At 45.8% G+C, this 26591-nt stretch overlaps 1 protein-coding gene across 1 annotated transcript in view; it reads left to right on the top strand.

Annotated features, from left to right (window-relative positions):
- pleca (plectin a) overlaps nt 1-26591 on the top strand; it is a gene marked incomplete at its 5' end in the record, with an annotated part of 146662 nt that overhangs the window by 81815 nt on the left and 38256 nt on the right. Inside the window, 4 exons of the mRNA XM_083645817.1 lie at nt 21832-21893; nt 23966-23980; nt 25131-25220; nt 26211-26246. Coding sequence (XP_083501943.1) covers nt 21832-21893; nt 23966-23980; nt 25131-25220; nt 26211-26246 — 203 coding nt within the window. The remainder of the gene's footprint in view (nt 1-21831; nt 21894-23965; nt 23981-25130; nt 25221-26210; nt 26247-26591) is intronic.

Genomic DNA, 26591 nt, shown 5'->3' with positions numbered 1-26591 from the left:
GTCTGTCTGTCTGTCTGGCTGTGTGGCTGTGTGATTTCAATTGGCATTCATTTTGTATATACAGACTGTTAACACAGTCCCCCTATGATATTATGATATAGTTGGTCACGTTACTTCCGGTAACGTGTGTGTGTGTGTGTATGTGTGTGTGTGTGTGTGTGTGTGTGTGTGTGTGTGTGTGTGTGTGTGTGTGTGTGTGTGTGTGTGTGCGCACGCGCGTCTGTCTGTCTGTCTGTCTGGCTGTCTGTCTGTCTGTCTGTCTGTCTGTCTGTCTGTCTGTCTGTCAGTCTGTCTGTCTGTCTGTCTGTCTGTGTGTGTGGCTGTCTGTCTGTCTGTCTGTCTGTCTGTCTGTGTGTGTGTGTGTGTGTGTGTGTGTGTGTGTGTGTGTGTGTGTGTGTGTGTGTGTGTGTGTGTGTGTGTGTGTGTGTGTGTGTGGCTGTGTGTGTTGCTGTGGGGGAAGCTGATCCGTTGACCACGCGTATATGACATGTCGACACCGCCTGAACGTATGCCACATAGTAAGCTTCTTGTTCTGCAGGCATCTGCATATATTGAGTGTTTCCAGTGGGGATAAATCATGTGAATCCATCCATATGGATATGGTGTTTCTACTGCCATCTACTGGGAAAGTAACTAATCTACTGTAAATAATATAGCTCTATGGTATATGCGACTATACTGTATAATGAGAGTAAGTGTTTGGATGGACATCCTATAGTAGGATACTTTTATCTTCATCTTACACAGCATGCAATATTTCCTTGAGTTCTTCTTTAATCTCTATGAAGAGCTGATGAAGTAAAAAAAAAAAAAAAATCAGCCCATATTCAATATCAAGTATTGACTGGTTTTAGGCCCTACTTTGATATGCAGCCTTTTCGAGAACTTTCCGTTGGCTGATATATGACTAAGCAGAGACTGGGGGAAATGTGAATCCAATTAAGCCACACTCTGCTTTTCCTGCCCCGTCCGCCTCTGCAAAGCAGCAGAAGCCGTCCAGATGAGAGCATGTGGCAGATGCCACCTTGAATCTGGCCTTCAGTGCCGTCTCTCTCAGCCCAGCCTGCTGTGAGTGAGTGTGTGAGACTCCAACCTGTAGTAGAAGGACCTTCTTTAGCTTCATGGAGGAGCAACAGCAGCAGCACGGTAGTGGGAGGAGTGTTATAGCTACTTCCTCTCTCTCTCTCTCTCTCTCTCTCTCTCTTACTTTTATGTGTGACATTTAAGTGATATAGTGGCAAAGAGAAATCAAGAAGGAAAACACACCGCCGCTACGATGGCGACGAATTATACTAGAGACTTCATGGATGCTTTGATTCAGCACGGCCAAGGTAGGAAGCGTTTCCTGTTGTCGGGACAGTTCTGTCTTCTTACCAAGAGGTGTCAGCACACCAGTGCTTTATGCTGAGCCCTGGGCGTGGTGGGACGGGGGACCAGAGAGGATGGAGCCGGGGACGGGTGTGTCTGTCTCTGTATCACATAACAGTAAAGGACGGGGGCTTTGTCTCTGTGATATTTGTTGATATCACAGAGTTGCTTTTTTTTTTTTTTTTTACCGTGGTTTATTATGATTCTGAATATGTTCCCCTGCATTTACTGCAACTGGATTTCAGAGAATAGGACTGAAGCAAAATGATAGTTTATATAACGTTGTATTGAAGAGATTGAGTTAAACAGCACCCACACGGGCCGGGAGTGAGTGTGTGGGGGATCATGTTCCCTGGTGTTAAATACAGGGGGAGTGGACAGGGGGAAGGCCGCTGACTGGCTGATCCCTTTACCCATCTCCCCCTCCCTCCCTGCACAAGAGGAATATGGGTGATTGTTAGGCATCACAGTGGTGAAGAATCAGTCCTGGGTGGGCTCAGATATAATTACACTTTACAATGTACAGCTGTATATAAACAATGTATTAACAACACATACATGTTGCATTGAATAGACATCATTTAAAGTTTATTTATGTTTCGTAGGGGGTGATAAAAATCATGTGGTGGTAGCACATAAAGAATTCAATTCAGTATCTTATGTGCTTCATTGACATTCTTATTATCACTGTTGTTCACCTAAAGTAAATGTGAAATTCATACAGAAGCACTATACATTTGTGCTATGCTATATTGAAGCAATATACTGTATATCTTCTGACCAATATGTCAGAAGAAAATACAACTATAACCATTGTTTTTGCACTATTAGATGTGCACCAGACTCTTGTGAGCTGTAAACAACTTTAGAAAAATCAAAGCCATTGCTCAGTCGTAAAGTATGATATGAAGTTCCATATCCTGTGGAGAGTGAGGGCCATAATTTACTGTCTCCAGCTTTTTTCGTGGCTCCCACAGAGAAGCCTTTGTTATGGGAGCTCGCTCGCTGGCAAAAATCAACTTTTCCGCTCTTTGTCTCCATCCTGTTAAAAATGAAATGTGTCCCTGGGTGTTTGCACAGCCCCGCACATGGATCTCATCCAGTGGCATTCGTCAGAAACCACCACGCAGCAGAGATGCTGTTTCCACTGCAGGAAAAGCCTGACAAATTACATCGGACTCGCGAAGGCTGTCGAGATTTTATTTCCGAGCCGAGCCTCCGGTCTTCGTTTTTTTTCTTTTCTTCTTCATGGCTTCTTCTCAGCAGCAGCACGCCCCCCCTGGTTTTGATCATCAGCGCAGAATGTCGTGAGGTCAGATTTGACTCTTTGGCAGTTCAGTATTTTCTCTAAAAGATCAGAACACGCTGAGGCGAGATGGACTTATGCTGTTGTTTGTGTGCACCACATCATCCAGCCGGTAGGTTGTTGTTTTTATTATTATTATTATTACAAGAATGGATGGTTTTAGGTTTTGTATATCATTGCATTTTGCTGATGCTGCTGAGGTGGTTTCACACTGAGTGGAGTCCTGGGTGATGCTGCTTGCCAACCAGAGGAGCACCACTCACATCATCACTCTACTTTTGGTAAAAACTTGCAGATTTCAGATGAGAAGCATTTCTGACATTCCTGTCATCGCTTTCCTTTCAACCTCTGCTGTTATGAAGATGTTTGCTCGTGGATCCAGTTCATTATTTGAGACATTTTGAGCAGCTTTGCTTTTTACACCGCAGCAACAAGACTGTATTGTATCATGTTGCTGTTAGGCTAATAGCTTTAGCCTGCGTGTGCTGCAGCCTGGGTCACAATATGGGAACGATTGAGCAAAACGCATACCATGTGAAGAGGGCAGGAGTGGCCTGACTCCTCCCACGAAGGAGTGGTGCATTGACTTGAATCCAGACATCTGTACCGCTCTCTTGGTTTGAGAGCCGTTCCTCGCTCTTCTCTTCTTGATCGTTCAGGTCATTTGCCAAAGCTCTTCCGTGGCTGTTTGGGGATTCGTTTGGCGTTTTTCAAACAGGGCTCATCTCAGGTCTTTGCCCACAGACTGACCTGCCAAACCCTCAGCATGAGTTCCATCTCATGATCACGAGTCTTGTTTGGGACTTCTTCCTGTTCTCGTCTCTTTGGTTTTCTTTTGAGATAGATTTTTTTTTTTTTTAAGTTTTCAGTTTTCAGTGACTTCACTTTGTGCAAGAAATTCTGTCATCACTTTCTTTTTTTCATATATATATATATATCAAAACACCATTCTAAATTCTCTGCATATAGAATACTGCATGAATGAGTCCGGAAGACCCGGCTTCCGGTTCCTATGTGTAAAAAAGTCAGTGGGATTTTTGTATGGGGATTTTGGTTAAATGTTTGAAATAAGGTCTGGTTAACAAAGGTTTATGAAACAGCAAACTTTGTGTTCAGCAAGATGATCTTCACAAATGAGGACCACTTTTATGATTTTCAAAGGGTAGATGCATTTTGTAAATTTAAATATAAATATGATTTTCAAAAAAACGCTTCAAAAGTCATAAAGGTGGTCCTCATTGTATCTTGCTGAACACAGAGTTCACTGTTTTATAAACGTGTGTGTTAACCGCAGACCTTATTTCATGCATTCAAGAGAAAAATTCCTATACAAAACTCCCATTGACTTTTTACACCTAGGAACCAGGAAGTGCAGGGACTTCTGGGTAAGCCGTCATCCCTGCTGTACTCTACAACCTGACACTGCCAGTGCCATAGGTCTAGGTTAAGCTCTATTTTTTCTTTTTATGGAACACGGTCGGTTGGGCGTGCGACATTGCGTTGCCATGCTCGCTCACTGTGGCGAGTGACCCCGGTGTGGGTGTTGGGTTTCTGCTGCGTGCCATCAGAGACGTAACCCACACTCTGTGCCGGGCCTCAAACACGGTTTGCCGCAGCCTGTTCTGACAACAGACAACACTGACGGCCACAGTGCTTAGCCTGCACCACCCTGCGCTTGATCTCTGCTAGTTTGATGGCGTGCTGGTGTCGTGTGTGTGTGTGTGTGTCGTGTGTGTGTCGTGTGTGTGTGTGTCTGTGTGTGTGTGTGTGTGTATCAATGCTTGTGTTGCGAGTTGCGGTTTGTTTAGCGAGAGCAGATACGGTCCAATGTCACAGGCTTACAGCCACAGCAGCACACCTCTCTGATGATGCCATCACAAGCCAGCCAGGTGATCTGAAGTAACGCCCAATACAAAAGCAGTGGAACCTGTGGAACCAGGTGATCAGCCAATTAGAGACAGACAGACAGACAGACAGACACACAGACAGACAGAGAGAGAGTCAGACAGACAGACAGACAGACAGACAGACAGACAGACAGACAGACAGACAGACAGACAGTCAGACAGACGCAGAGACAGGCAGGCAGGCAGGCAGACAGACAGACAGACAGGCAGACAGGCAGGCAGACAGAGACAGGCAGGCAGACAGACAGACAGACAGACAGACAGACAGAGACAGACAGACAGAGACAGACAGATTTTTAAAAAGCTAGATGACATTCTCAGTGTGGGCTTGAGACATTTCCCCTTAAGGCTGCTCACTATGTTAATAACAGGGTCTGTCCAGAACAAAATGAACAGCACTTTGTGAGACAGAGGGTTACAAAAAAAAGAAAGAAAAAGAGGCAGCTGGTATTTTGGAGATATTATTTGGGTTGGTGGTCACACGGTATACAGTTATACAGGCTTCTTCTGGGAAGCTTATGGCTGCACTGGCCGTGACGTCCAAACATAAGGAGCCAATTAAGATCTCAGAAAAGTGTGGTGAAGTCGTTACATAATGAGGACGAATTGATAGAGAGTCGTTATTCCGTGAGGGGAAATAAACTGGGAGGCATGGCTCGAGTATAAACATTTAGAGAGAGAGAGAGAGAGAGAGAGAGGTTGGCCTTGGATGAGCGATGATGACTCAGAAAGCAGGATGGAAACTAATTGCAAGGAGCTTATGGGCGCAATAAGAAACCCCTATGGAAACTGAGAATGAATAGGAAACGTTGCTGCCAGTTCAGGGTGTATCTCACTCTTCTGTAGCTGTGCTTGGGCTTATCAGACAAGGCTGACCAGAGTGAGAGTGGTGTGTGTGTGTGTGTGTGTGTGTACTGTAGGTGTGCGTAGGCCAGGGGTGTGTGTCACACACACAAAACACCCTCATATATTATTAACTCCTGCAGATAGGCTGCAGTTGAGACACGCAGCCTGCAGGGCAAACCGGTGTGGAGTCATTCAGCCAGAGGACGAGGACAGGACTTGTGTGTTTGTGTTTGTTCGGGGCTGCAAAAGTCGCTTTGTGCTGCGGGACAATCAGAGATAATTGTGAGCTTGTAAGCGAACACTGCAAAAACTCCAGAGAGAACAGAAGATGGGAAAAGAAAGGGGGATTGTGAGAGGAAAGTAAAGAGAGAGGAGGAGGGAGAGAGAGAGAGAGAGGGAGCTTGGCCAGAGAGGACTGAGTCACTGGGAAGAGAGAGAGAGAGAATAGGGAGGGCTGCTCTCTCACTCCGCTCTCTCTCTCGTAAAAAAAGTTCCGGCCGTGCGACTTGGCTGCCGCGCTTGTTTTAAAGTCCAGGATGGCACCACACCCCTAGACGCCCACCCTCCCCCACCCCCCCCCCTCACCTTTCACCCCTCTCTGGCCGGCCCTCCTCCTCCCACCTGTCTTTTGGAGCCCCCCCGTGTGTGTCTCTCTCCACTCTGTCCCCGGGCCCGATGCCGCTAAGCCCTCCTGGAACCGTGTTCCCAACCCTGGTGGTTGTGGGTCACATTGTGACTCTGATCGTCTTCTGGCAGTGGAGACAGCGTAAGACGAGGCAAGGTAAGAGATCTGGAAGTGTGTCGTCTTCTTCTTCAGAGGTTGATGGCGCGTGTCCTTTAAAGGGCGAGAGAGAGAGACATCAGACAGACACTTGTCCTCCTCCTCGTCCCCGTCCGTCCTCTGTGCTCTCTCTTCTTGTTCCGTGTTTTTGTGCTGCTCTCTCCTCGTCTCTCACTCCCCCTCCTCTCTCTCTCTCTCTCTTCCCTGTCTCGATTTCCTGCCCTATGGAGACGCTGTAGTTAACCCTGTAAATGCTGGCTGTAATGTGATGTGATGACGTAGGAAGCTGGGGGAATTCTACTCCACACACTAGACTGTTTTGACTTTGTCAGGAACCTTTGACTCAGAATCAGCTTTGCTTCTTCTGTGTTGTTTCGGACATGTTTTTTTTTAAATCTTGAATTGTGTCTTCTTCGTTGGAAAGTTGTTTTCATCATTTCATCAAAGTTATGATGTTTCCTATAGATTTGATTTGAGTTGTGCAGCAGGGGACTTGAAGATCTCCCTTCACTTTACAGAGCTTCTCGGCTTCAGCTGTGGCTCCTCTCATATTGTTTACAACCTGTTCAGCGAGGAACTGTGTGGAATGCTTTCTGTGTTCAAAGTTAAACTTATACTACTACTCGCACAGCAGCCATCTTCTCTCGGGGGGGCAGAAAGGGGATCACGAGCTGTTCTGCTGGGAACAGCCTGAAGGTTAGACCTCTCAGCATCTGTTGCTTTTGTCACATGTAATTTAGTGTTGACACAGCCTGTCACAGTGCAGGGCGTCAGGTAGCCAACAGACAACACTGACTCCACCCACCAGCCACACCCGCAGGCAAATTACAGGAGGCTTGACTGACAGCCTGCAGGTGTGTGTGCGTGTGTGTGCGCGTGTGTGTGTGTGTGTGTGTGCTTTAATCTCTGTGTGTGTGTGTTTTAATCTCTGACCTTTTGTGCTGTGAGAAACTTGCTCGGCAACCTGCCACTCTAAAACAATTGCAGCAAATGCAATTAGGAGCCTGAAGTCAAAAATCATAACACTCTGCCTGCTCTACCTGTGTAAAGGCAGTTGGTGGCTAGAGTACTGAACATCTAATACTCAAGTAAAAGTACAATTACCATTTCAGAAATCAACTCAGTTAAAAGTTTTTGTTTAACTACCTGGGGCCAGTTGGTGTGGGTAGAGTACTGCAAATCTATACTCAAGTACAAGTACTCCCATAAAAAAGGACTCACGTAAAAGTGAAAATTACCATTTGAGAAATCAACTCAAGTAGAGTTTTTTTTAAAGTACCTGGTTAATAAATTACTTAAAGTACAAGTTACTTTCAAGTAAAGTTAAAATAAAGTAGAGCAGGTATAGGCTGATCACACCTCTATGTAAAGGTGACATGTACTGTAAATGGTCTTTAACTGTGGCCAGGTGCTGCACTGCAGGAGAGGCATGTGTGACTGACAGGTTTATTCTTATCAGCCTCTCAGTGATCTAATGGCACAGTCGCTTTCACAAGAATCCAACCAGGATCCACCTAAGGCTAAGCTATTAGATAAGGTGTGTTTCTACAATGAGTGACTCACCTCACTTACTTCTGGTATGAGGAATAAGTTTCTTAACAATAACAAGGTATTCATTTGTAGCAGGAGACGAAGTAAACCTGAAATATGTGTCCGTACAGACGGCTCGTAATGCAAGAAAACACAATCGAGAAGCAATTCTAAACAGCTTTTCTATTTAATCTTGAAGACCATTGCTTGTGTATTGTATATGATTGTATATCCTGAAGGCTGTGCACCGTTTAAATACTGATCAAATACAGGTTGCCTGGCAGAGCGGTTTGACTGGTAAATTAGGCAAACATTGCATTGCAAAACGAGGCCGCCTGCTATCTCTATACCTTCGGTCAACATGCAGATGATTTGCATGTGAAGAGAAATGCTCTCAGCAGGTCACATGACTGCAACGCAGGCAAGAGGACCGCAACCTGCTAGATTAGCAAGGGTTAATATACGTCATCACAAAGTCTGTTTGTAGTTCCATGTACAGTGGAATCCGCTTATAGTGATCAACCACTTATATTGATCAAAAAGTAATTTGCTTAATAGTGATCAATACTCCCCTTACAGTGATCATTTTTGGAGAACAATGGAAAAAAAATGCTTAAAACTACAGTAGTTTTATTCTATTTATTTACTTACAAACAAAAAATTTGCCAATGAGATAAAGCAGTGATACTCTTCGGTGCATGTCTGTCTGCATTATGGAGACATCGCGGCATCTCTGTCTGTGGAGAGATGGTGGCGTCTCTGTCTACGTGAGACCGCTGCGTTTGAAACAGCTGGAGGCCTAACTTATCGTGACATCACTAGCGCTGGTATTTCCCATTCCAAACTCGTAGGAGCCTCAGCAGCCCCGACGTAAAAAATCCAAGATGGCTGCTCCGCGCAACAACAGTAGTTATAATCGTATAAATGCTATTTAGCACTTCTGTCTTGTTTGTGTCTCGTTAAATCAGCTGTACACACAGCACGGCCTACTTCTATCTGTGTGGACATGAGGCTGCAGTGTTTGTATGCGCAAAATGCCACGAAATGCCTTGTTATCAACTGTTATTGCTAACAATGGCTAGCCTGGCTAGCGAGTGGATCTGACCAGTGAACAAACAGTGAACTTCCCAGCTCAACTTTTCTGCAAATGGAATGCTAACAAAACGGATGTGACGTCATTTAGCCTCCACATCCCAGTTCTTTTGCGATAAAGGAACGCACGACTACTGTATGGATTTTTAGAGTCAATAACATTCCTTTACTTTATACGTACTGTATTCATGTAATACATATACAAATGTCAGTTAGATGGTAATCTGCATGAGAAATAAAGAAAAAGAAAAAAATCACTTATAATGATCATCCGCTTATAGTGATCAATTTGACCCATTCCAAGGTGATCACTGTATTTTGTTTAATTTCTAAGGGGTGGGAGGTGTTTGGTCTGATCTGATTAATGGCCATCTGGTAGTATGCTTATACTATTTACATTGTAGGTCCAGTACAAGTCAGCTGTCTGTCTTTCTGTGTTGTATGTGTTACATGCTGCGACGTACTGTAGAAGGGACATTTACCTGGATCACTTGTGGAGGTGAGAGTGTAGTTTGCTTGATTCAAGGTGTCTCTTGACTTGGCTGTGTGTCTGGGGGGAGGTGGAAGTGGGTAAAAGGGATTTACCCAGAGCCAGGTTTAAAAAAAGCACAGTGGATGTCTCTGGCCCTGCCCCCCCGACACACACACACACACACGCACACGCACACACACACACACACACACACACACACACACACACACACACACACACACACACACACACACGCAGGCTGAGTGGGTGGTGGAAGTCAACTCAACAGTGGGGTCGGGGGGTCTGTGTATCTTGGATACGGCCATAACAAACCAGTAGCTGCCTTTGGTTTTCCTCAACATGGTCCCATGCTGATCTTCAGGACTTAAAGGAATCTGGGTGGTGTGTGTATGCTTGAAGGAGTCTGGGTGGTGTGTGTGTATGCTTGGAAAAATCAACCAGCAATTTGCACAGTGTGTCCAGACTATTACAGTTGATTGAGTTTGAGTGTGTGTTTGTGCAACAATTTTCTCAGATTAAAGTCCCAATATGTCACTTTTTTTTAACCTTCATATAACAGCTTCTAAATCATTTTGATGGTATACTGACTTCTAATAGGGAGGGACAATGGCGCCTCTAGCATTCCCACTCTGCGCCCCCCGAACAGCTGTTTCCAGCACCATGTAACTTCGCTGCTCGGTCAAGTTGCCTGGATGTAACTCAATTTCCTGCTTTAGCTCCTTCATATTAAAAGCTTCCGTCTGGCAAAAAGAAGCGGCTGGCAACTGCGCATGTGTCTGAGGAAGCGTGGTGCTTGTCTACGGCTCTCCCCAGATCGGCAGAGGTGGTGGAGCAGCATCTGGGGCAGCAGGGGGGGGTAATTGGCCAAGTACAATTGGGGAGAAAATGCGGGGGAAATAAGAAATGAAAAGGAAAAAGTAATTTGACAAACTAACAGGAACACTTTTATTGTGAAAAACACTGAATGTGTTTATCATTAACTAGCTTGATTAGCGGCGGTTTCAATAAAACAAGTTGCAACATTTGGGATATCTGGAGCAGTGAATCAGTTATAAGCACTGCAGAAAGGTTAATAAAGTAGAGAGTACAAGCTGAAACGTTAAAATGAGGCTGATATCTGAACGTACTTAAACAGGGAAGTGTAACATTTATTAGCGTTCTGTATTTACCACTTCTGAAAGCAGAGGCCGCTGTTGCTCCTGCTCAGCAGATTCCTACATGTTGGGGCTTTAATTGAAGAAAAAGCATAGACATACAGTAGAGCATTATGAGTTGTGTCTATATATCAGTGCTGTCAGTTGGTTTTGGAGCCTCTCCTTCGCTGTAAGGCAGCGATATAAAATACCGCCCCCATATTTATGAGTTCCACCATGGGACACCATCTCTCTTATCTCATTTTCTCAGCTCGACTTTTACTGCTGTTTTGCCTCGAGATTTCCCGTCAACATTGTTTTTACGAGGCTCTCCTGAGACTCCCAGGATTAAAGAGAGCCGTGCACTTTTCCTGCACAACTCTTGATAGTGAATAATAGTGTCTAATGGGTTCAGGAAGCCACACCCCCCCGAATCAGCATGGAGCGTTGGTGAAGGACAAACGATCCTTGGAGGTCCTTGGAGGAGACTCAACCTGACCCTCTGGGCTCAGATTGTGGCTTATTATGTGCTGTGCTGCTGTGTGACTCACTTTCCAGACTGAGGCTTTCAGAATAACTCATAACAGACTGGAAGAGGGGAAGGCTGCCCAGCACTCTGCATTCAAAGAACATTGAAAAAGTTGTTTTTTCAAGGGCGCCACAACGGGTGAAAACAATACACGCCCGTTGCGTCCCTACATGCCCTTCACAATAACACACATGCGCACACACACACACACACACACACACACACACACACTCAGATGGTTTAGATGCTATCGTCTCCAGCATCTTGGCACGTCCTCTGCTCTCATGCTGCATGTTGTTGGGTGTGGGGGCGGAGCTTGTCTCAGCTCTGTCTGGTTGTGTTGTTGGGTGTGGGCGGAGCTTGTCTCGGCTCTGTCTGGTTGTGTTGTTGGGTGTGGGTGGAGCTTGTCTCAGCCCTGTCTGGTTGTGTCTCATAGGGTGAAGAAGCAGTCGCCCCGACCGCGTCTCCTCGACGCCCCTTTCTCAACAAAACTGGCTCGCCATTTTCAGGGAAATACCACAGCAGCTACCTCTGACCAAACCTGGACTCTCATCCTCCATCAACCCAAGTGTTCTTTCTGGAGAAGTTAAGGGCGTCTTAGAGAGATTTTTTTTTTTTTATGTTTTCAAATGTGAAACTCAATTTTCCTATAGTCTTAAACATAGTTTGTAGTTGTAAAATGTGAATGATATTGAATAGCAGTTATTAGTTTCAGCAGTTTTCCTACTTCCAATTAGTTCTGACCTGAAGTGTGTGCTTGTTTTTTAAAATTGAAATCATGCAAAGAGAATGTTTGAAATAGATAAAATAAACAACTTTTTACATTGTGAACTGTGTTGCTTTCCATAGCCTATTAAATCATTGAAGGCAAAACAATGGAGACATTTAAAGAAACACATGATATAGTATGTGTTATTAATTCAGAGTGTGATTCTCAGTCTAGCAACCTAGATATAATCTTGGTCAATAACTGAGTCTAAAATTTTAATAGCTTTTGCAGTTTGCAGTGCAACTAAAATAATACATGTTTTGACGTTTTTATATCCTCTCAACCCAAGAAGAGTTTGCTTATCTTTTTACATTTTTGGATCATTGACAAATTGTTCTCACAGGAAATGTACCAATGTGTTCCTTTAATCACATTAAAAACATTTGGGAGAATACATCATGCCTGATCTTTGTTTGAAATATCTAAGCAGAAATGACTTCTATCATTGTTGAATTTCATTGTTTGTTTAATGATATCTCAGATTGTTGTGATTCAGAAACCCCTCCCTGTCACTAAAGGATATATTTACAGCTGATTACCCATCATAAAACAGAATTATATTGGTGGCAGTATGCAGGGGGAGAGTTGATCTATATTATTGACTTGACTTGAAAGCGTGCCAAATAATATGCTCTCTTTTGTGTGAAATATTTATCAATGTTATGGTATGGAGGAGAGAGAAAACAAGAGTCCTCTGTTGAAGTTATTCATGACGCGCAGCTGTTGAGAATGTGGGGGGGAAATATAATTTATCACCCACCGGGGCTCAGTGGTGCGCTCTGCATGTCAAGCCCACAGTCTGCCCTTAACTAGAGACAAAGGGAATATGGAGAAATACGCAATAATTATAATAACTGCATAATAAATTGTGTTGCCAACAGTTAGTCTACTTTTCCCTATGACAACATCCCGGGGTCCGTTATGTAATCCGGGGGAGGCACAGCTAAAATAGAGCCCGTCCAGCCCGTGTCGCGCTCACAGTAGAGTATTTTCGGGGATGTCCTTCACTTCAGCCTGACTCATTTCAATGGCAGTTGCTATCATCAGCGCCATGCCCAAAGGCGACGGCAGGCAGAGGCGCGTGAAAAATGGAGAGAGCTCCGTCGTTTGTTGATTAAAACTAAACAGATGAGATGTGGGCCGGGCTTCAGGGCTTGGGAGACAGTGGAGGAGTAGTGGAGATTTGACTGTGCAATCTGATACGGCCCGTGGCTTTGTTCACTCCATGTGGCGCAGATAGAGGAGAGAGAGAAAGCTTTTTTGGGGCGCTTTTGAGCGCTGCTACCAAAAAACGCGAAAGTAGACTGCCTATACGCGAGTTTGTGGGGGGGGGGGGGGCGTTTTCCAGAAAGTCCGGCGCGCCAGTGCGCACTGCGCGTAGCGGGGCACAGAGAGGATGACCGGTGTGGAAGACACGATGTGCGCCGCCGCCGCGGTGCCGGCTTGGTACGGCGACTTGGACCAGGATATGATGTACCGACGAACTAATTACATCCATGAGATGAGCTGTGGAGAAGTGGGCTCCCATCTGTACAGCCGAATGTGCTGCGCAGGTAAGCGGGCAGGACGCGCTCACCGCCATATGTCCATCTCTCACAGCCATGCTCTCTCAACGCTGCGTGTAATAGGAGGAGATCACTCAGGGAGGGGCTGCTGGGTGCTGATGATGATGATGATGATGATGATGATGATGATGATGATGTTAACCCTTTCCATACAGCAAGCTTCGAGGGTCATATTTAGGATGGACTAGTGTGTGACTACTTCACAAAGTGGGGGTCCAGAGAAGAATATAGGAATACAGACTTAATTTAATTCCTTTAGACTTTGTCACTGATGCACTGAGCAAGGAGTGGTTTCACTCTCCACACTGGTATGCTAGTTTATAGATAATAGTGTAATTATATATGTGTGACTTTTAAACACGTTATGACATGACTGGTTTTGCTGTGACACATTGCCTGATTCCCTACTCAAAACCAATAGGCTACATCTAATTCTAATGCATGCATGGAGGAAAAATGTTGCAGAAGATTTTCTTCATCTCTCCTAGAAATATTTTCTACATCTGGTGGGTGTTACAAGAAAACCTTTGCGGGGAAAAGGGGGATTTGTATATTTTTTCCATAGTCTTATGAATGTGTGTGTTTTGATGGGCGGTATTCTCACACTATAACAAGTATTGTTATTGGAGTGCACGCGCAGAGAGGGCTGCCCAGCCCTCCCACTGCAGAGAGTTTCCATTCACTTTCACTTTTTCCTCCTTAAACTGCCCAGTTCTCCAGAGGTTTGGGGCCAAAACCACTCCTCTATAAATAGCTCACGGCTTCTCTGTGTTTTGGTGCGTTGCCACGGAAACCACTCTCACAAATCTGTGCTAGGGCAATCGGGAGTGACTGTCCCATTAACATGAGTCAACACTGCGGCGGTGACCTTGGACTTTCTGAACAGTAGTCACTTAATGTTATAGGAGTCAGACTGTTTGTCTGTGAATAATTAGACAGTGACGGATTGTAGTGGCTTAATTCAGAGTTTGTAAATAATTTAGATCATTGTCGATGGGAATGCTTTCATTTGTTTGTATAACGTGATGATTACTCTAAAGCGCTGGAGAGCTTTCCCATTATTTGTAGTGAACCATTTCCAACAGAAGAGGGAGACAAACAGTGTTGATCATTAAGCCGATCCTCTCCTGTTTAATTGGCCTCCTTCGCTGTCACATCTGCAGAGCACGTAAACTCTTATTTACTCTGTCATAACAGTCTCATAGCCACAAGGTCGTAAACACGTTAATGTGTGCCTAATCTGTTGCATATGGCTTTTTGTTTGTATGCAGAGTCCCTCCAAACTATTATACTTGCAACACATTTTCAAAGGGAACTGGTGTCATGTTTCGCTCCATGCCCTCATTGCCCTGGGCAACTGTGGGACAACTTAATGAGCAACAGTACACAGGACAGGAAATTACCTCGTTATTGCTTTAATGACAATGATTTTCAAACTGTCACTTTCAACGTCAGATCAGGCAACTGCTGTTTTTAAGAGGATTAAATACCACAGTAATAATAACAACAGACAGACGTTTGTCTTCTGTAATAGTGTGTATTTGCAGTTCTTTGTTGCTAGTATCAGTTTGGCTCCGCTCCATATTGCCCGGGGCTTCCATTCCACACCTTGGCCCTGAACCCTCCAAGACTCCTTCCTCTTGTTTCTCCGTCATAAATCCAATCCGGACCTGTGGGCCAGATTATTATTAGGCTGCACTTTTTGTTAACATTCCTGTCCTGTGGTGGACTGACATCGCGTGCTGTCACTTGCAGGGAGAGAGAGAGAGAGAGAGACAGGTTGGGGGGCTGCTGGTAGTGTTATCGCAGGAGGCGGCTCCCCCTGTCTGTGTGGAGGGGGGGCGCGCCCTCGAGAGGAATGCAGAGACTTACACGCTTCTTCTCACGCCAGAACTGTCATCTAAAAAGTCATATCAGCTCATATACTGATGGCCCTGATCTCCCCTTGTTATCTGTAAGTGTAACAGTGAGAAAAAACAACAACTATAGTGCCGCAGTCTGTTCCATCCAGCCTGCTGCACTCAAAACACACTATATGAGCAAGAACTTTTATTTTTGTTTTGCAACAAATAGGGTAGTGATTGCTTTATAGAATTGTTGTGATTCAAAATTATATGTTTAGCATGCAGCAGAGATGCTCACAAGTCAATTTTTGCAAGTCTAAGTCAAGTCTCAAGTCTTTGAGCTCAAGTCCAAGTCAAGTCTCAAGTCTTTGAGGGGCAAGTCCAAGTCAAGTCTCAAGTCTTTGAGGGGCAAGTCCAAGTCAAGTCTCAAGTCTTTGAGGGGCAAGTCCAAGTCAAGTCTCAAGTCTTTGAGGGGCAAGTCCAAGTCAAGTCTCAAGTCTTTGAGGGGCAAGTCCAAGTCAAATCTCAAGTCTTTGGTCACAAGTCCAAGTCAAGTCTCAAGTCTCTTATGGATTAGCGTGCTATCATCTGCTGCATGCCATCCGGTCTGCTTAGAACACTACATAGCTAAAACTAATGAATTCAAAGCATGTACTGTATTATCCTCACTCCTTTATCTATTAGCATACAGTATCAGCATTGATTGGATGACATCAGTATAGAGTTCCTTAATGTTAATGCACCAAAAAAATTAAATAAAAAAATAAAGATTGTTCACAAGTCCCAAAACTCAAGTCCAAGTCAAGTCTCAAGTCTTTGAGGACGAGTCTCAAGTCAAGTCTCAAGTCACTGTGAGTGAGACTTAAGTGCGACTCAAGTCCAAGTCTCAAGTCCAAGTCCCCATCTCTGGCATGCAGTGGTGGCCATCTTTGAAGTCGGCCATCCTTCATCTACTGTCACCACTAGTTCTGCGGCAGCTTCTAGATTCAATTATCTCCTACAGTAAACGCTGTCCAAACAAACACAATTAGGTTGTAAATCAAAATTTAACTCTCGCTCCGATGCCTGGTTGCCTCACAGTCGTTTAAGAAGAGGAGAAATGTAACATTTTCCATGCAGTTGTTTTGCAGAACAACAACACAGGAGCAGTAACAATGCTCAGTCAACGTTGGGAGAGAGGAACCCACTTGCAAGTGTTTGCAGTTGCCGAGCTTCTAGACAACAAGTTCTCCCAACCTTTGGACCATGACCCACTTTCCATCTCCTTGGTCTCTAAACGTGTCGTTCTCTAGATAGATTTCACTCATGCTTTTAAAGTGATCCTAAAGAATCTTCTCTCTATACTTAGTAACCACAAGAAGACATATGATTGGGTCGGGGGGTTTCATTAGTAGCGTATATATCTTTAGGTTGGGGCGAGGTCTCACTCCGCTGGAGGTGTAACATCACCAGCTCTCATTACTCCTGTTCCAACAGGCTGCCTCCCTCAGCAGGCATCTCAAGAATCTCTCTCTCTTTACTCTTATGTCAATATCTGCTTGGAAAGGGGATGGTCCTGAGGGTGAAAGGTGGTGCAGGTATTTAGGTGTTGCGGGACACATCTGTGGCAAAAGTGAAGGTGCTTATCTAAAGCTTTGGAGGCCTAGACTTGCCTTCAGGCTCCTGCAAAAAAACAACAACAGCAACATTCAGACAAGGATGGCACGGTGGCTCAGGGGTTAGCACTGTTGCCTCACAGCAAGAAGGTCCCGGGTTCGAACCCCCGGTCCGTCCCTCCCAGGTCCTTTCTGTGTGGAGTTTGCATGTTCTCCCCCATGTTTGTGTGGGTTTCCTCCAGGTGCTCCAGTTCCCTCACAACCTCAAAGACATGTATGTTAGGGTTAAGACATCTGTCAGTGCCCCTGACCGCTCACTGATAAAAGAACTGGAGTTGGTCCCTGGGCGCTGCACTGCGGCTGCCCAGCGGCTGCCCAGCGGCTGCCCACTGCTCCTAGTTCTAGGAAGGTTAGTAGAGGATGGGTCAAATGCAGAGGATGAACTTCCCCATGCTGCTGGGGACAATAAAGCTTAACTTAACTTAACTTAACTTGACTTAGCTTAACTTTGACATGTTCACTGTTTTCTGTGAAATAATCTGTGGTCTGTATTTACCAGATATTGTTTGTGCAGATCATTTTGGTGCAGCAGCTTTAAAGGGCTTGACTGTAAGAAAAATACATTGACCTAACAATCCTCTTATTGCTGCCGGTGATGATCGTGCTCGTGCTCGTGCTCGTGCATGTGCACGTGCTCGTGCTCATGCTCGTGCTCGTGCGCTCCATTAATTCAGTCTGCAGACGGACACAATAGCTGCTTTATGATTGGGCTAATTTGCTGCAGCAGTCAGTGCGGTTACTCTAATAAGACTCAATGGGAGCCAAGTCTTACTATGCGTCTTTTGTCTGTCTATCTGCCTTTTTTTACTCAGAACAGACTGAAGCTTTTATGTAACACTTGAAATCCGTCTGAGAGAAAGGTCCAAACTAAATGCTTCGGATAAGCCATTCGTCTCACACAATGTTCTCATTAGAAACCTCAAAATGCCTCGATTCTTCCTCCTGTAGACCCCCATCCTCCTCTCCTCTCCTCTCCTCTCCTCTCCTCTCCTCTCCTCTCCTCTCCTCTCCTCTCCTCTCCTCTCCTCTCCTCTCATCTCATCTCCCCTCCTCTCCTCTCCTCTCCTCTCCTCTCCTCTCCTCTCCTCTCCTCTCCTCTCATCTCCCCTCCTCTCATCTCATCTCCCCTCCTCTCCTCTCCCCTCCTCTCCTCTAACCTCTCCTCTCCCCTCCTCTAACCTCTCCTCTAACCTCTCCTCCCCTCCTCTCCCCTCCTCGAACCTCTCCTCTAACCTCTCCTCCTCCTCTAACCTTTCCTCTAACCTCTCCTCCTCCTCTAACCTCTCCTCTCCTCTAACCTCTCCTCCTCTCCTCTCCTCTCCCCTCCTCTCCTCTAACCTCTCCTCCTCTCCTCTCCTCTCCCCTCCCCTCCTCTATCCTCTCCTCTCCTCTCCTCTCCTCTAACCTCTCCCCTCCTCTAACCTCTCCTCTAACCTCTCCCCTCCTCTAACCTCTCCCCTCCTCTAACCTCCCCTCTAACCTCTCCTCCTCTCCTCCTCCTCTCTCCTCTCTCCTCTCTCCCATCCTCTCCTCTCCTCCTCCTCTCCTCTCCTCTGTCTCTCTCTGTCTATGGAAACAAGGCCCTCCTCGATGGTGAGTTCCCTGTAATCGAGTGCCGGCGGTGGTAGAACAGCACTGGAGGTTTCCCTGTGATTGTAGCGTGTGGTGGAACGGCTGAGGATGTATTTCCACTGCCTGGCTCTCTGTTGAAGAACAGGCCTTTCATTCAGCGTGTGGTGTGTTGTCTCTGGCCACACACACTTAGAAATAGTCGCTTGTCCCCGTGGAGTTCAATTAGGGTTAACGAGCACCAGCGGACCGTTTCTCTAAAGCTTCTTCTAAAACCAAAGCATGCTCTCGGATTAGTGGCCACTTTTTTCCTCTTCTTCTGGCCGCTGTTCACTGTCTTTGAAAATAAAGTGACATTTCATACAAGAGTGAGATACACTGTTTATATTTACAGTTTAGGGCAGCAAGCTATCAAACTGTCCTTCAACAAGAACCTTTTTTATCAAGGACCCCTAATGTAGTTCACATTATAGTCACGGACCCCAATTAGACGAGATTTCCTCTCAAATCTGAGAATATTTTTTTATTAACTCTTATTTTGTCCAGAATTCTATGACTGTGTATTCTAGGTAGAGAGATAACGAAACTAGGATCGAACCTGCCATTCTTCAACATTCTCTAATTGTGTTAACCTCACTATTCCTCAATTTGCTGGGGGAACCCCCGTGGAACTCCCCTCAAGGACCCCTGGTGGTCTGCGGACCCCAAGTTGAGAACCACTGCATTCGAGGACCTTGGCAAGCGTCGGCCCTGCTGAGGTGTGTTTGAGCGAAACACTATGTTCTTACAGTCTCCCTCCACTGATCAGGCTTGGTTTAGGGTTTTAGCTTGGTCGGGGTAGGCTGGGTGGGGTGGGGTGGGGTGGAGTGGAGAGGGGTGGGGTGGGGTGTGGTGGGCGGCGTCAGGGTGTGCGGGGCTGGGCCGGGCCCCCGGGGGAGAATCTTCCCTCTCCCTCCACAGAGCGCTCTGCGCTGAATGACAGCTTCTGACATCGTAGCCTGCAGGCAGGCATTTTGCAAGAGCTGCTGGTGTGGGGGGGGGGGCGAAAAAGTGCAGAGGAAGACGGCGCAGAGCAGAGAGTGTCAGAGACAAGCAGATGGAGGAGAAAGGGAGGAAAAAAAGAGTGGTGTGCAGGAACTGAATGAGCGGCTTGAAAACACTCCCACTTAACTGCAGGCTCCCCTCGCTGTGAGGCAGCAGCAGCAGCAGTGTTCTGGGCAGTAAAGGAGAAGTGGAAGTCTCTTCACGTTAGACAGCGTAGAGAAGACAAGAGGCTTCTGTCGGTTTCTCACTGAGTTATAACACCGGGGGCCCGCCTCAGCATGGCCATGCAGCCAGGCTTCAGGAACTACTCCTCTGACAGCGTGGGTAGTGACGGGGTCTTCATAGAGGACTCCCGCTACCAGGGGATGCTCAAGTCCATGGATTACAGGAAAGGTAGAACTCATCATCTTCCTATTCTTATTTACCCCCCCCCCCCCCCCCCCCCCAACCTCAAATTTTCAATGTTCTGTGCAGTTAAATGCTCTGATTTGGATCTATACGTTCCGTTTTTTGGTGATGTTTTGTGTGTTTGTTGTGGTGTATCTGTCACAGCAGTTTGAAACTGGATCTCTGTCGTTCTGGCGTGATGACCACTGTGTTTGTGCAGGAAGTCAAATGATTTGCTAGTTAAAGCGTGGATTTGCACGTCCTGTAGGATCTGCTTTTGACTGTGGTCGACCGTCTGCTCTGCCTCCCTTTTCTCAAATGGGCCACACCCCCTGAATGTGTCATCATGGCTTTTCCCCCTTTTGATTGGTTAACGATGCCGCCACTCCTATTCAGCAGAGAGAGACTAAGTAGAAAACGATCTGAGAAAGGTCTTGATTTCATGTCACTTGTTGTTACGCATCACAACTTAACGTCTGAGCTGAGCAACAAGTCTTTGCTACTCAGAACAGAAGCCTTCTATCATGAGGGGGAAAGTGAATTGGAAAATAATTGAAATTGCCATAATGGTTACCGTGTTTTGTAGTTCTTTTTGTCAGTTTAAGCCTTTTAAATAGCCTCCCAACTCATATTTTCTAGTGCGAAAGTCATGCTGCATGTTAGACAAAGTATATTGTCAGCATTTTCACCAAAATGGTTTTGCTTCAAGCACTGAAATCAAGATGATAAAGTAAAGAAACGCTCATGTTTGCCAAATCGTATCGCAGTTGCGACATTCAGCACCAGGCTGCCAGTGTGATTTGTCAATGTCCTGCGGCTCTGCTGCAAAGAAGAATGATGTTCTTGTAGGAGACCTGATATCTCTCACCTCATCTTCAAAGTCTCTCTGACTGACCATGAAAGGCAGCAGCCACCGCTCCGTATTCTGGCTCCAGGCTGAACAGAAACCTTATTTATAAGAGGGATCAGGTACGCTTTGCTTTTCTTTGTCATGTTTTAGACCACATTGAGATTTGGAATGTCTTTGCCTTGGATTCGAAATATCTTAGTTGGACCAGATGTCTGTAGTGCAGACACCATAATAGTCAGAAATATGTTGGCGTGTGTGAACATTTTTTTCCAGGATTGTGTGTGTGTGTGTGTGTGTGTGTGTGTGTGTGTGTGTGTGTTTGTGAGTCACTGGCACGATGATGCCACACTGGAACGGGCGTTGGCACCTTTCTTCTTCTTTGGTTGCTTTGTTCCGTCTCCATCTGATCTCTTCTTCTCTGACACAATAGTCTGCTCTGATGTCAGCACTTATGCAGATCATGGAATCAATCTCCCTTTCTCACAGATCAGCAAATCAGGGCCGATGGATTGAATTCAGATCTCCTTGAATATGTGGAAGTGTTGTAACAGTTGCATGGCCTCGGTTCCAGCCATCACTTGTTTTGTTACGTCACGTTACAGCTTATTATAGGGTAACAGAGAGAGGGGGGGGGGGGGGTCCCTCTGGTCGTTAATCTTTCCAGACTTGCTTCTAGAGTAGACATTGCACAACATATACTGTACCTGCTGCTGGTATGTGAAGGAACCAGCGAGAGTCTTCCCTGCATTTGAAACTAGTGTTGACAGAACTTCTGGTTGAACTTATTCAGACCATGAAGTCAAACCACCACGCTGGCACAGTGTTGCAAGGTGGAACATGTTCTCTTTGGATGTGCTTTCCTTGTCAGCTGAGGATGTCGGAGGTATCCAACGTGTTTGCCCCCCTCACAAATACGCCATCTTTCTTTCTTCCGATAGTCTTAGTTGAAACTGGATTCTGGGTCTGGATTTCGTACCTGTTGACGTCACATGTTCAAGTTAGGTCTCTGGTTTGTAGCCCCGGTTGAAGTTGTTCATGTTCACAAATACTTAGTGGATTGTTTCTGACTCTAGGAAAAACATATATACAGTACATTTTTAGATCAGTTAGTTAACTACTAAATGGAGCCTCTGGCTTAACCACGTCTCCCTCTGCCTCCACAGATGAACGGGACCGAGTACAGAAAAAGACTTTCACAAAATGGGTCAACAAGCACTTGATGAAGGTAAGACCCCATCGCCACAACACTCACTCACAATAACAATACTGATTTTGAGACAGAATGTGAATATGTAATTGTGCGAGCAGGTTATAAGACTCAAAGCTTCTCAATGTTCTCAGATGCAGATTGGAAGCTCACACTGCAGCTTAGTGAGAAACAATGGTGCTAAAGGGAAGGGACTCTCCATGTCCTTAAATGACCCGAGGCTGTGCGTCTGCCGAGTCCAATTCTAGCATTTGCTTTAAAAGCTCCTGCTTACAATACCTTGGATAATGGATTATGCAAAAGGTTTTCCTGAGTAGTTACTAGATAATTTGATTGAGACGAGAGTCACACACTGGGAAAAAAAAAGTAGCTTGAAAGAATCATCAGATGCACTGGAAATAGAACGCAGAGCAGAATCCATTTTGACTTCTTTCCAAGAAGTGGAATCCTTCGGAAAAGAACATTATCCGTACGAGTCACTCCGTCCGCAGCACAATGAAAGACACACATGCTCTTTTGTGTTAACCGTCCACACATGTGTGAGAGTGAGTCACGAGCACCTGGTCTCACTTTAGCCGGAGCAGCGCCGGCTCCGTGGGCCGGAGCGCCGGGCTTCAGCTCGGGTTTCACATCTGGGCTCCAGACTCTCTCCGGCCCGGGCCGCGGCTTCTCCGGGCTCCGCAGTTGGAAAAGGAAGCCTATACACTGAGCGTGGGGGCCACCCATGCTAAATAATAGAGGTCCGCACACTGTGAGGGTTAGGGTTACAGTGTTCACAGTGTGCGGACCTCTATTATTTTTCTTAAGTTATCTCATTTGGTCCAGCACCTGTCTACTAGGATGTGCGCGCATTCCACTTTTTTCCTGGCCACCCATGCTAAACACGTCTGCACCCACGGTGCTGCACGGCAAAGCTTCTCAAGCGTTTTGGCCCGTGGACCCGTAAGAATGAAATATTTCCTATGTGTAATTCGCAAAACCCCCCTGATGCAGGTGTGCGTGTGCAGAATGAGACACACACCAACAAGCCATTTCACTTTATTAATTATCATTATAATTAGCCATTTGGGATATGATTAGCGATTTGGCATTAAAGTGTCCAGGGCATGTGCTAGTTATGTTATGTTTTCGCCCGGGAACTGAAGTGTGTTCAAGTTCGTGTGGAATGTCTCTGACCTCTGACATCGGGTCTCTGTGTTATGTGACTCTTTGTCGTCATTTTGTTATTCCTTTGTCGGGAAATCCCTCTCATTTGGGTCCAGCAGCGGTGCGTGGGCCGCTGCTGCTCCAGAACCCCCCCAGGGCTGTCTGGGCCCATTATGGTCACAACAAAGTCATAGGACTGAGCTGCGAGACCGGCCCAGATACACACTGCCATCTACTGTCTTACAGATCACTGTGTAGACTGTGGAGAAAATTACACTTATATTTAACTTTCGTTTATCTCGGCCAATCGCAAGACCTGACCCAGAGAGCTGCAACACATTTAGTCATGGACAGGAAAACATGCAGACAAACAAGAAAAAAACATAATTAAAAAAATACTTTAATTTTGTAGATTTTCTTCCATAGTTCCAATGATGCAACAAAGCAAAAATGATATGAAAGAGAAAATGTCCTTCCATCTTTTACCACCTTCACAGCAATGCCCAGGGTTACTTGACCCATGTTCAACGCTTCTTTTGTCAAGTCACATCAGGTCAGTCAACATGTTAATCCCTGGTCACGACAACCCAGGACTCAAGAGACATGCAAAACAATTAGCCTAGGCATGACAAGTAGCAAACCGAGTGGTACCACTCACAGTGAAACCCTTGTCCGACCCTGAGGTGGGTCGCCAAGCCCAGTCGGGCAACCCGGGTTAACCCTTTCATACCCAAAGTCAACCTGGGAATAACCCTGGTTGGACATCCCTTGGTACGTCTGTCAGATCAAGCCGACGTCCGTGTCCCCTGTGTTTCTCTCCTCTGTTCCCCTCACACCTCACGACAAGAAAGGCGTAGAGTCGATATACCTCTCTCTCATCAAACTGTTTCTTCTTTCCATCCTTCATCCTGTCTTCATCCTGTCTTCCCATCCTTTCCCATCAGCACTGGAAAGTGGAGGTAGGTGCTGTCTCTCCGTGAGCAGAGTGCTGAGTGAACACAACACTTCATTTCTGCCTGCATGCGTGTGATTCTGAAGCCCCCTCAATCACTTCACCGTCACCTCTTCACTTTCTAGCCTGTCCTGTCTTTCCCTCCCTCTCCGCCATTTTAACACGTTGACACTTTCCTGGTTGCTGTCCGAGCCTTTCTCCAGTGCAACAAGGCTTTAATGTGTGCAGTCAAACCATAACGGTATAAAGTCTTATGTGAGAGGAGTGTCTATCTATGGGTAAGAAGACGTCAAACTGACTGCCAATACAATGCAGTTAACCCATTGATACCTGATGCAGCATTTGTGTGTGTATCCCTTTAAGACCACGAACCGCGTGTTCGCGGTCTTAAAGGGATACACACACAAATGAGGGATATACACGCAAATGCTGCATCAGGTATCGATGGGTTAAATTCCATTGGCGATTTTAAGTGCACAAAACAGACAACTGTACTTAAGTTAATGGTTACAAGTCTGAACAGGAGCTCAATATTTGACCTAGTTGCGCCTGCAGAAGGCAGACAGCAGCCCCATCACTCACTGTGTGTGGTTAGCTCCCTCTGTGTGTGGTTAGCTCCCTCTGTGTGTGGTTAGCTCCCTCTGTGTGTGGTTAGCTCCCTCTGTGTGTGGTTAGCTCCATCTGTGTGTGGTTAGCTCCCTCTGTGTGTGGTTAGCTCCCTCCCTTTTTATGTGTGTGTTTGCTTTATGTATTTTTATCAGGTGAGGGGGGCGAAGGAATTCAGCCAAATATGATGGTGTCTAGTGAACGTCCTCGTGTTTTGTTCATCTCCAGGCTTGTAATCCTGTAATTGCAGTGCTGCGGTTCCTATCATGAACGAGTGCAATAGCGGCGATTTGGCCGTGTTGCGTGAATAAGTCACTCAAGATATTCAGACTTCAAATTGTAATAATAATAATAATAATAATAATTATGATTATTATGTTTTGGGACAATTCCTAAATGCAGGTGCATTGACTCATTGTGGGGCAGCAGAGTGACCCAGTTGTAGGAGAGAACCCCTCCTTCCTGGCAGGGATATCAGGGAGGATGAGAGAAACGCTCGGGGGTTCTTGTCTGACCCGGGTTCTAAACGCTCTCCCCTCTTCGCTCCTCAGGCCCAGCGGCACATCACCGACCTGTACGAGGACCTCCGAGATGGACACAGCCTCATCTCCCTGCTGGAGGTGCTCTCCGGAGAGACACTGGTGAGTGTGTGGGTGACCTCTGACCTCCAGATGGTAGGACGTCCGCTGCTGCTATGACCCCCCCACCCCCCTCCCTGTGTCCCAAACCCACCTTCCTCTGCCCTCGTCCCTCTCCCCCTGTCCTACTGACTTCATTTGCTTCCCTGTTCATCCTACTGTTCAAACGACTTTTCTAACTGCTCTAATTGTTTTGTCTGAGTCTTGTCTAATGCTGTTCAGCCCTGTGGAGTTCTTTTCAGCACTCTTGCATAGGGCTGGGTATCGGTACTCGATTCTTTATTAAATATGAATTAATTAATTATTATGAATGAACTCGGTACCAAGTAGTATTGAAACTTCTCAAGTCAAATCATGCCTGCATCCGATCCTTTTTGTACACAGATCTAGAAAGAAAAAAGGTACTATTTATATGGTTTTGCTCGCAGCGAATCACCACAAGCGTTCTTCAATTCAATTTGCCATGTGATTGGCTCACTACTGCAGCAGCTACAACCCATACAGTCTGTATTACAGTGGTAAGTGACTGAGTTGGCAGATCAGTGTGTCGAGATGCCACCAAAATGTTTAAAAGTATGGCTAAAAAAATGATCAAATTAAGTACTACTCTATTGCGATCCGTATCACTTTAAGGGTACTGATATTGTATTTTTTTTTAAGATACCCAGCCCTACTCCTGCATGTGCTGAACTTGAATCTCCAAAGATAATATATGGATAATTCAGTACATGCTGGAGTTATGCGCACTATTTTACTTCAGTTATCCTAGCACCGCTCTTTTGGGAAACGCACCTTTATTTACTTAGTACTTCATAGCCTTAAAACACTAATTTCCATGATTTGCTCCCATCTCGTAACCTTTCTGCGCTGACTTGTTTGACCCCTCTGGTTTTTCCTTTTGATCTACTTCCTGTTTGCTGAGCTGACTTTGCCCTGACCTTTCCCCCTTTGCCTCTGCCTTCTTCTTCTCTTGCGATGCTCTTGCTGTGGTAGCCGAGGGAACGTGACGTTGTGAGGAACGTGCGGTTGGTGAGTGGCGCCTGGACCGCGGCCGGCCGGCCGCCTCCTCGGGCGTGGCATGCGTCACTACCCCAGGTGGCTGCTGGGATGTGCATGATGTCAGTCACACTCTCCCTGTACTGTCCCTCTCTGTGTCAACAACATCGTCCGCTCCTTCCATCTTATCGACGAGCCAGTAGAAAGTCTTTTGAGGTCTCCTCTCTTAGGGTCAAGGGTCACGTTAAAGAGATTCCCTAAAATATGGGGTGTGAAGCAGGTGGTTCAGACGAATTTGAAGATTGAATTCTTAGTGTGCAGCAAAGAGCAAAAAGTATAATATCAGTAAATCATTGTTCATTTGATGTCACTCTAAAT

Source organism: Poromitra crassiceps (genome assembly GCF_964638095.1).
Source record: "Poromitra crassiceps genome assembly, chromosome: 11".
Lineage (NCBI taxonomy): Eukaryota > Metazoa > Chordata > Actinopteri > Beryciformes > Melamphaidae > Poromitra > Poromitra crassiceps.
The sequence above is the reverse complement of the archived record's forward strand: the minus strand, read 5'-3'. Positions and strand labels throughout refer to the sequence as shown.